Here is an 11,293-nt window from a genome sequence, read left to right as displayed (position 1 = left end):
ACTATCGCTTATCAATCTTCTTTTTTTTTTTTTTTTACCTACGGTTATGTTAATAGGAGAAAGCTGGCCAACCGTTAGAAAAACACTGAATTTTTGACAGATAGCAGGCGAGGCAGGGGGGCTCACACGGACATTCCTTCGGGCCTTCCTCCAGGTTCTGCATGGAGCTATTATGTAACGTTGAAGGTGACGTTGGTTTGGTGTGGTCTCAAAAAACCCGCCACTAATACAAACATTGATTTTGCAAGTTAAAAACAGGTACATTAAACCAGCGCATGGTGGTCAAATTCCAATATTTCTTTCGTAAAGAAAAAAGTGTAACGTCCCTCCCACTTAGCATCCGGGCGGATTTGACAGGGAGCATGCCCCATCTACAAGCAGTAGTGTCCTCGCTGTCTAGATTTTGAACAGGTCTTCAAACATTTTATGTTAAATACATTCTTTAGAAAGGAGATTCTCCTAAGAGATATTTTGTACACTTCCAGTGTGGGGTTTGAGAAGGGCAAGGTTTTCATTGATTCATACACGCATTTTACAGTTAAGCCGACAATCCACACTAGGTCACACAGCCTTGGTACAGAAATACTGAAAGCGTCTAAGTAGTCCGTGAACATACATTTCCTCAAAGTGTGCCTGAACATTAAAGGTGCTTTTTTACATATATAGAACACATATTACAAATACCTTTTTTTGGCCAAATGTTTAAAAAAAAAGAAGTTGAACACTACATTATTCACTCGAGTAGAGCTGCTGTCACGTTCTTCACCTCTAATGAGTTCTGGATTCCCAGGATTCCGCGGTTGCGTGCGGCCTGGTTGAGAAAGAGTTTGTCGCTGTTGCCAAAAAGCTGAGCTCTACACGAGTCCTGAATATTGACTGCATTCGGAACTTCTACAACTACACAATCCCTGTTTGAGGCAAACCATCAAAAGTTCAACTGTACCAGAATTACAAAAAAAGAGAAAAAGTCCAAACGGAACACAAACAAGAGAAAGCACAACGAAAGGAAAAAAGAAAATCACCACCTGTGTGGCTTAACTGCATACTGTACAAAGTTCAGTACATTCTCATTGGAATGGTATAGTCTCTTGCTTAGAGTTCAAAGCCGAACATTGTTGTATGTGAGGTCATTTTCTTCTTCTTGGGTAGCAGTCTTAGCGGTCAGATGTTTAGCGGCTGAGCTGCGGATGGTGTGGTGCCCCCCCTGGTGGATGAGGTATCCTAGTGTCCGTCGGCGGCTTGTGAGGCGTTGCTGATCCAGTCAAGGGTGATGAGGGTCAAGCTGCCGATCATGACGAAGAAACCACTGCACAGGAAGATGGATGCCTGGAGAGAGAGGGAGGACAAGACGGTCGGGGTTAGCACAACAAACACAACAAGGCTTTCTTCTCCACTCTATGATTGATGCTCCTTGCCAGGAGTCACAGACCACAACACCCACAAACACATCAATTCATGGACCAAAAAGGAGCAGGATGTTTTCTTACCCCAATTTTCTGCACAGACTTCATGGGCTCCTTCTTGACCAGTTTGATATAGAAGGCCGAGGGCAGGATGAAGATCAACATGGCTGCCGCAGATGCACCTGAGAAGGAAGATGACAGGCTCAGTGGGGATGTTCACCTCTTTTCTTTCTCTATTATAATTTCTAGATWCTGTGAACTRCACCTGACCAACTGAACACATTCACTCACCRATGAAGCCRAAGATGTCTCTGATGGWGGGRACGAAGATGACCAGACAGTTTGTGCTGGCCAGCAGAACCATGGTGATGATGGTGTGGCGGATCCAGCTGAACTCCTTGGAGGCACACAGCAGCTGGTTGACCGACGTGCGGATCTACGACAGACAGAGACGGGGGACCAAGGTCAACATGGTGGCAATACCGAACTTGACAATGCTCACAAGTTTTGGATGGATGGATAGAAGGACAGCTGGATGGACAGAGAGACAAGCTGCCAGCCAGACAGATAGATGTGGGGCTTACGGGAAACAGCACCACAGGGACAGTCAGGGTGACAGCTGTCAGCACGGCCAGACGAACGATGAGTAGGATCACGTCAGACTTGTAGACCTTGGAGTAGGTGTGCAGAAGTTCGGGCTCCACATGCACTGTAAAGCCAATCCAATATGGTCATTTAATTTATGCTTGTTTCCTTCTCACTTATAAAGCCACATATTCAATTCATTTCCCTTAGCCTGATGAGTCCACACCTTTCAGATATTCAGATATCCAGACACAGGGCCCATGTGTGACCAACTGGGTATCGAACCCTGGTCAGCAATGCTCTATAATAACCCCTACGGTCAACATTCACTCATTTTGCTGTATTATTGGTGTTCGTTCAGAAATGTCTTTGTAACCTGCCTGTTACATGTCCAGCCAAATCAAACGGAGATTGGGAGATCAATTGGAATACAGCTAAGATTATTCAAGGTTGTGCGTAACTTTCACACCCTCGTTCATTCATTTTCATCATGTCATGTCGTCCTGGCTAACTAGGGCCATTGCGTAGCCATACATTTAGGGATGTCTGGAACATGGCTGGACACCTGCTGCGATGTCCTTGCCATAACAAATATACAGGATCATTGGTGTATTGGACAGCTGATTCTGTGTCTTGTTTTCTCACGGGGGACAGTACTTGCATAACAACTGGTTGTATGAGCCCGAAACGGACTGTTTCCTTCTCAAACTAGTTTTGTATCCGACTGTTAAAAAATGGATGAATACGTTTCTAAGGGGGGAGGGGTGGCTCACCGTTGAAGGTCAGATATCCGAAGAGAGCAGCCAGCAGGTACATGATGAACATGGCCAGGAAAGACACGTTGGCCACGCCCTGCATCTTTCTACGGGAACGACTGGGAAAGAAGAGGAGGTTTAGACAACACAGAACCACTGTTCTTTTCTCTGTAGTACTACAGATATAAACTGTGTGTGTGTGTGTGTGTGTGTGTGTGATTGTGCACTTCTATGTGGCAGCTGGGTAAACAGCGATAGACTCACTCTTTAAGCTCCTCGTACATGGGCAGGACGGCGGGGTGGCAGACAAAGGCGAACGTCAGGATAGGAACAGCATACACAGTCTGAAGGAGAGCGTTAGACAAGAACGTTAGGCATTTGACACATGCACACAGACACAAACAAAACTAATACAGGTACGAAAACACTTGGACATCCATTAAGTAGTTCTCTTTCTATTTATCGATTTTTACCATTCAACATATCTGTCCATTTCTCACCTGAGAGTTGAAGACAAAGTATTTGGGTGTGCAGACGTCCTCATTGTAGACGACGTTGGTGGTGTTGAGGAAGCCCACCGTGTTGTTCAGGACCTTGCTAACCGTCTCGTTCAGTATCACATCCATGTTAGGAATGAAAGGGCACGGGATCTGGAACTTCTTATAGATCACCTGGAAAAGAAACCAAGCCCATTTAGACTCCCATACAAAAGGTACAGAGTACTGGCTACATACATTGCTAATTGGCAATATAATAACTATTACAGATGAAAACTCATTACTTTTAGAAAGCAACGTACAATAGAGGGGATAGGTCATTTGAAATGCTTGCTTATGGTCCGGCTAGTGTGAGCAGGTCAGAATTGTAAACCAATTTGTCACAGTTATTCAGGTGTTCTATCTTAATTTGACCAGTTTCTCACTGCAGGAAAATAGTCCTGCAGCGACAGGAATTTTGAATTTTTGTATGGATTATAATTCATGGAAATGTGGTTGATACATTTTAGTTAGGATAAATCAAGATTGACAGTATTAAARTGGAAATTACWAACTTKAGAAGCCGCTTTAAACCTTAAATACACTAYAATTTGCATKTCCTACTGTGSAGGAASATTATCTTCGACAACAGAGTGATAAAATTAAGATATCATATCTGTAGGTGAGCCATTCACTACAATAACCTGAACTGTAAAGACCACAACAGCGGAGTAGTTTAGGATGTTGACTCACCACAATCAGGAAGAACACCATGCAAAGCAGGGAGAAACCACTTGTGTAACCAAGGTAACCTGAAGTAAGGTAACAGAGAGAGAAAAAAACTATTGAGTACTTCATATACTGTGGAAATGTAAGATAGTAAATATACTAACTGTGTAATATCCCTGTTATAACATATATTAAAACCATATTACAATGAATAAGAATGTAATCTTCTAAGGCAATATATTAACTTTATCAGTCAAAAAGGAATCTAATGTAAACAAACTGTTCTGGCCTCTATTACACACATACGTTGCCACAGTGCGTCACCATCCCCTGCCCTTTCCCAACATTTTACACAAGTGCTGCATTTCACAACACACGTACACACACACAAAGTAAAGTGCCACACTCTGTATTGTGTCTTACCAAGGTTCCTGAGAAGTGAGAGTGGCAGGATGATGACAACTGACACCAAGATCACAAGATAGTCCCCGTTCGCATACCACTCTCTGGAACGCACAGGAGAGACAAGAAGATGTCATACACTGTACACACATATCACCACACAGTTTCATATAATAACACACAGTTACACCCACACACTTACACACATTCATATCCCAACATTTATCTAGCTTTTGTGAAAAAATATGACCTATATCAAAACTATTGTAGCGTTCGTTTCTCGTTTGACTGTTGTTGTAAAATACAAACAAGGCAAAATGTCTGCAATACACACAGAAATAGCAGCCTGCACTTAGGGTGGTCTAGCTACATGCTGGCAACACTACATGAATGTTTGATGGGCCAGTTGGTTGGTCTGAATGAGCTCATCCAGAGGTCTGTCTCTGTGCAGCACTGGCTCTTCTAAAAGGACCCTTTGAACGGCCGCCAACAACACACCGTCCCACCTCCCTCTTCTCTCTCTCTGCCGAGAGGGACAAAGAGGCCTCTTCACATCTTCCCAGCACAGCACTCAAAAACAACCCACCGCCATTTTGAATGACACCAAAGTCACTACTTCACCTCGAGGGTCGACCTCTCAAAATCAACCATGGGCCATTTGTCAAACCAAAGTAACAGCAGACTAAAGGACACACACACACACCAACGGACACACAGAATCTAGAGACAAAGCTGCTTACCCGTTGTTAGCTCCCACGAAGGCTTGGATAACGATCGGCAGCTCGTACTTCACAATGTAGAGGTAGCTGGACATGGCTGCAAAGGTAAAAGCAAAGTCACGGTTAGTCAAAGTCATATTGTGAATCAGCGACTTCGCATCAAAACATGCCTGTATTTTGTTCCAAAACAGACATCTCTGAGACATAAATGGTTCTAGTAGCACTAACTAAGGATGAATAGGCCTGTTGGTTCGCAGAAGGGATGTTTGTTCCATTGGAAAGTCTAGTACCCTTATTTTGTTTTATTGTAAACATTTACAGAACCATTTGGTTTATGGGAAAGGGGCTGCTCTTCCTTTTCTATGTGTGACATCACTGACATTTAGACTTTGGACTTTTTTCCATAGTCAACTCCTAGTGGATCAATGAGACTGTCTCCCCGACTTTGATCTGTCTTCCTGAATGACCACTGAAGTGCCCTTAGTTCTCACCTCCGATGTTCTGCATGGTGATGGAGATGGATGCAGCCAGTTTCCCGGGCATGCCGAAGGCCTTGTAACCCAGCTGTTCATAGACCAGCGACCCTCCTTCATTGGCTGTCTTTAGGAGCAAGTGCACAGAGTACAGGGAGAAGATGGACACAGCCACCAGGAGAATTCTGTGGAGAGAAGAGGAACATTGTATCACGAGTAAGGTACGGAACCAGGCCTGCAAGACTGGTAAGGACTATTATCGACTGGCATTAACCACACTGACACCTAGTAACACGGTTGACTACTGATAAGTGCACATTGGATAAGTACAAGCTTTGATTCCGTTCGGTGCATTTCACCAGTCCCAATTCAAACATATTATTTTGACTTGATCTCCCAATGGTTCCATCTGAACGTGAAGACAAACTTCACCAAAGGTCAACGCAGGGCTTAAATTCACATGGAAAATGTGTTCTGACCATCGCAAGGACACATCTTATGTTGACCATGTTGACGCTGGGGAAGTGACATACAAGTGACCTTCTTTACTGTACTGTAGCACCCAAACACAGGGATCAATAGGTTTTGTCTGTGAGCTGATCTGCAAAGACCTTGTCATGGGGACAGTTTTGATGCAACACAGCTATGCACAATCCAGATACAGGGATGTGATTGGACAATGGGCTCCAGGTCAGGATATTCTATCTAGCAGCCAAGCTGTGTAGAACTAACACTGACTCACTGTATTAATAGTAGCAATTGTGCCACTGAGAAAAATTCTCTAAGCAATATGAGCTAGGTTCACGTTATGAAGGCCTTGTGCAAATCATTTCACTCACACACACAACTTCAGAACCACAACACAGTGGTATAGAGACGATTACTCGACTATATCCGAGCACAGCTCTGTCTACTCGGCTACTTCAAATCAAATGTATTTATAAAGCCCTTCTTACATCAGCTGATATCTCAGAGTGCTGTACAGAAACCCAGCCTAAAACCCCAAACAGCAAGCAATGCAGGTGTAGAAGCACTGTGGCTAGGAAAAACTACCTAGAAAGGCCAGAACCTAGGAAGAAACCTAGATAGGAACCAGGCTATGAGGGGTGGTCAGTCCTCTTCTGGCTGTGCCGGGTGGAGATCATAACAGAACACTTCCAAGATTTACTTGTCACCATTTACACTTCTGCCCATAATAGTTTAGTCTACATCTTATCACTCATATGCACTTCACTGACTCATCAAATATACCTTAGATGACCCTAAGGTAATTGTTTTCACTCTGTAAATACTGAATCTACCCAACAGTGAAGTGTTTGCAAGTCCCATGGTGTGGAAACCTTTTGCAAACAAAGATTTTTTTTAAACAGAGGCCTTTGTGAAAATACACAAAAGCTTTCATACCCTGAAGAAGGTATGTTGCGGAAATGCATAAGCCAAATCAATAAAGGTTTTTTCAGTATGGTTTATATATTTTACAGAATTTCTCCTACTTCACAATGCTACACAAATAATCAGAGGTATTATATTCATAATTCATATTCATAAGCTGTTGGAGCAAGTGGCCCTTTAAACTGGCTACCCACTGGGCACAGAAGTCATTTCAACGTCTAGTTTTGATTTACATTTGGTTGATTTGTCAACTAACGTGAAATCAACAAACAATGACACCATGTCATTGGATTTAGGTTAAAGGTTGTTTGAAATGACGTGTAATGAGTGTAATGGTGAGAAGAAGAAGAGTCTACTGGAATGATCTCATGTGAGGCCCGTTTCCCGTACCTTACCATTTATATATCTCTGGCCCCCTTGCAGAAAGATTAGCGCTGCTAAGCGGCTTCCCCCCGGCTTTGAGTGACTGGCACACATGAAAGGCCCTGATGCTAGTGCGCCACACACCCAACCCCAGAGCTCACACTCGTACGCCCACTGTTCGTAAACACTGGCCTGTGTGGCACTAGCAACCGTGCCCTGTGGTAGCATAAGCTTTGATCTCTGTAGGCTGTCTCACCAGCTTACCCTAACTCCCTTCAGGGTTATCCAATGCCCTGTCTTAGACAAGGAGACATCTCTAGTACTGTGGATAAATGCTGTGCTCAGGTTGTATGTACAGTATCTATGCCTCACATTGGTAGATATTGAGGTGTGACCTTGTTGTGCTCTACCTGGTGGTATATCACACTGCTAAGTTTAGAATGTGCTGTATTGCCTCTGATATGACGGAGTGCATTCAGACTCAGAGAGTTCCACAAACTATCTTCCACACTAGCAACATACAGTGATATTCTATATTGCATTCTATTCAATGTGATGTTGACTTCCATTTTAGTTATTTAGCGGATGCTGTTATCCAAAAGCAACTCACAGGAGCAATTAGGGTTAAGTGCCTTGCTCAAGAGCACACCGACAGATTTTTCACCCAAGGGATTTAAACAAGAACACTTTGGGTTATTGGCACAACCCTCTTAACCGCTAGGCTACCTGCCGCTCCTAATTCTTACTACCTACTTCCCAGATTCATAAAGCTGAGCCCCATTTCAATTGCGGATGTGTATTTTCATTCCAATTATTTATATATACACTAGTTGACTGACAGGGGGTGCTGTTTTGAAGCCACTGCGCCTTCATCTTGGCACCCTCCCACCATTGTAAAAAATATTTTGGAAGCTATAAAATAAAATACACGTATTAATGTGTACATTTGTTTTTGCCACATTTATTGAGTTAACAGACACCTAAATGCATAATTGAAAGTATATTATTTGAGCTAAACATAAAAAAAGCACAAAAAATATATATACAATGTTTTTCCTTAAAGTAGAATTTTTAGAAAGTACTAATGTTACTGTCCCCACTACAACAACAAAATACTTAAATACATGTAATTTTGTCCTTGATCATTTGTATTGAAATACTGTAGAATTCCATTCATTCCTATGGAGGACTACGCCTTCTGGGGACTGCCAATATGGCCGACCGGTGGCTTCAAAGCCTCTCATTGGCCAATACATAGCATCAGCAATACTGGGATATATCATTGGTGTTAACCTCTTTAAAACAGACACCACTAGCTCTTCGTCACACCTTGCAAGCTGCAGACATTGTCATTGGATGACACAGTGTGAACATTCTGATTGACCCCGCAGTACAGTTTACAGTTTTTATATATACAGCCCTTTTTACATCAGCAGCTTTCACTAAGTGCTTATACAGAAACCCAGCCTAAAACCTCAAACAGCAAGCAATGCAGATGTAGAAATAATCTGCAATTGATTTCATTGAAACCCAAGTCTGACACTGGCATACAGGAACACAAGAACAGTACTCACACAAAGAGTGCAATGCCAGTGTTGGCCATGGCATAGGAAAGACCAAGGATGCCACTGCCCATAATAGCGTTGCCCAGGTTGAAGACTGACATCCCAAAAGAGGCGGTGCCTGGATGCTGTTGAGAACAAAGTAAAATATACCCAGTTAGAAAAAAAACTCTAATAAAAGCACAGTAAACCATAAGCCTCAAATTGGTAGCCTATGTTATCAGGACAGCACTTACATAATCCGTTTCATACTTCTTCTTGTCCAGGTGGTAGTCTGGAAGGAAGTTTTGACTCTCCGCATCCATATCGGGATATTGACTGGAAATCAAACATGCAKAAARCATTTATTTAATGGAYTAATCCCATTCCAATTCAGCCTTTAAAACARACATAATACAAGTTCTACTWAAATAWGYAAGTTGATGACATTTCTGCRGTTAGAAACACAGGCATAGGTCTACTGCAGAGCATCKTCMGACCCAGCAGGCTGCAGTGCCTCACCTGTCAATAGGAACCTTCTTGGTTGGACAGGAGCTGTATTCATGACTATTGGAACTGACACTGCTATCCTCATCAGGGGAAATGCTGAAGCGACTCATCTCTGTCTTTGCAGTGGCCTGTTTCATGCTGTAAAATAAACAAACGGAAAACAGTGAAGCAATTTGTGTTAATTTGTTAACTTCTTGCCTGCGCCATTCCCACTCTCTTTTTTTATTGTACCGTGAGTTCTACCCGGGACGTTGAATAATCAATATTGGAAAGGGAGAGACTAGGCTACTCATTGCGCTGCAGCTACCTCATAAATCTGAAGTCATGTGACCAGACGAAGGGGGGTTGACTCATCCCAGGAGCCAGTGGAAAAATACCAGCCGCCCGGCATCCGCGTCTATCCACATCAGCGCAGCGTCACATACCCAATATGAATGACAAAAGCATTGCGCAAGCCTTTTCATCCCCAATTTCAACGTGTTAATAAATAAGAAGAATTGCCATTATAATCGGCCAATATATGTAACTAACAAATCCCGTTTATTCAAACAGAATGTGAGATCGTGTTATTGGTTTAGGGTTTTAAATGATAGAGCACAGCCTAATCTTAAACATTTTAGACATGGGACTGTTAAATAATTCGATTTTGGGCTCCATTTAATAAGATTTCTTCCATGACTGACTGATGGAAACAAAGGCACGTGCTTGTCTATTATGGGCATGGCACCATTTTGCGCAGAGCTGTAGTCCTATATCTGTCTTAGATATCCTCAGCTGTAGCTTACAGTCATTCATTTGGGTTGCATAATTTCTTGGACGTTGATGTCTCTTATTTACAAATATCCCAAATAAGTGAAAAGAATCAACCATCAAATCCATTACATTCCTTCCTTGGTTACCGCCCCGACATTCCTCTGGAAAGAATGTAGCCCACTGGCCTACAGCATCAGTGCTATTTATTTATATCCTTGCGAGTCTGGCCCATTGCGCTGTGTAGCCTAGGCCTATAGCATAGCATCATAAATATTATAAAGAATATATAAATAAAAAGCTATAACCTAATACATTTTATCTTTGCGCCTAACTGATCTTGGCTAATTGACTAGGGAAATAACATGCAAGAGATTATATACATCGGCCCGCCATTTCAATACACAATAGGCTAATTATTTCACCCATTTTCCAATAGAATAGACTTAATTATTAACAATAGAGAATACATACATTTACTAGGCCTATAGAATTGTAAATTACAATTTATAGCTAGAGAATTACAAGATAATTAGCCTACACCAGGTAACCCAGCATATTTCCTGGTAGACAGTAAAAGATGCGCCGCAGACAGAATCTTACCTTTGAGAAGACGAATAAAATCCCTATGAAAAAGTGGCGATCCTTAGCAATTTTAATTTAAACAATTCCTTCACCGTTGAATGTCTCCAATATTCTACTAAACACTATTTATCCTTGAGGTTTTAAATTCCCAATTATCAGTAACAATAAATGTACTTCAGATACAATGAAATTGTCTCAATTAAATAGGAAAATAACTTACAATGTGGATACACTTGTATAATAATAGCTTAAAAGCTCAATTTTAAGATGTTTTATAAATCAAATTGCCAATGATGTGATGCGCAACTAGAATTTACGTCGTTCTAAACGAGGAGGGGTTTGTCTGCACCTTTATATCTATCCAGCATTGCATCAGCTCGAGGAGGAAGGGGAGTGGCTTTTTGCCTTGGCGACAGGCATAGACTTTACACACACCAGAATGAATGACGCGGTTTGTGTACAAATACACAGTCCAGTAAAGGGGGTGGTTCAGAATGCCCTTCACAATGTGCATTCAGTTAACTTGATTTCTGCTAATTGAAAAAGTTTAAGTCAAATTATGATCATGTATTTGGATCACTGTGTCCTCGTTAGTTTTTCTCTGTGTGTT

The 11,293-nt window shown here is 42.1% G+C and overlaps 1 protein-coding gene across 1 annotated transcript; it reads right to left on the bottom strand.

Annotated features, from left to right (window-relative positions):
* Positions 1 to 977: 977 nt before the first annotated feature.
* LOC112071861 (sodium-coupled neutral amino acid symporter 2) lies at positions 978 to 11,012 on the bottom strand. Its single transcript, XM_024139288.2, has 15 exons — positions 10,702 to 11,012; positions 9,361 to 9,486; positions 9,096 to 9,177; positions 8,872 to 8,987; positions 5,561 to 5,727; positions 5,091 to 5,166; positions 4,372 to 4,454; positions 3,973 to 4,031; positions 3,244 to 3,414; positions 3,008 to 3,087; positions 2,762 to 2,862; positions 1,988 to 2,112; positions 1,695 to 1,839; positions 1,488 to 1,585; positions 978 to 1,326 (listed from the first exon to the last, which is right to left on the bottom strand). The coding sequence occupies exons 2-15, from the start codon at positions 9,483 to 9,485 to the stop codon at positions 1,222 to 1,224; spliced, it is 1,533 nt and encodes a 510-aa protein (XP_023995056.1). The 5' UTR covers position 9,486; positions 10,702 to 11,012; the 3' UTR covers positions 978 to 1,221.
* Positions 11,013 to 11,293: the final 281 nt, after the last annotated feature.

The sequence above is a fragment of the Salvelinus sp. IW2-2015 genome, unplaced genomic scaffold (assembly GCF_002910315.2).
Source record: "Salvelinus sp. IW2-2015 unplaced genomic scaffold, ASM291031v2 Un_scaffold1748, whole genome shotgun sequence".
Classification (NCBI taxonomy): Eukaryota; Metazoa; Chordata; class Actinopteri; order Salmoniformes; family Salmonidae; genus Salvelinus; species Salvelinus sp. IW2-2015.
Note: the sequence above shows the minus strand (reverse complement) of the source record. Positions and strands in the feature narration are given on the sequence as shown.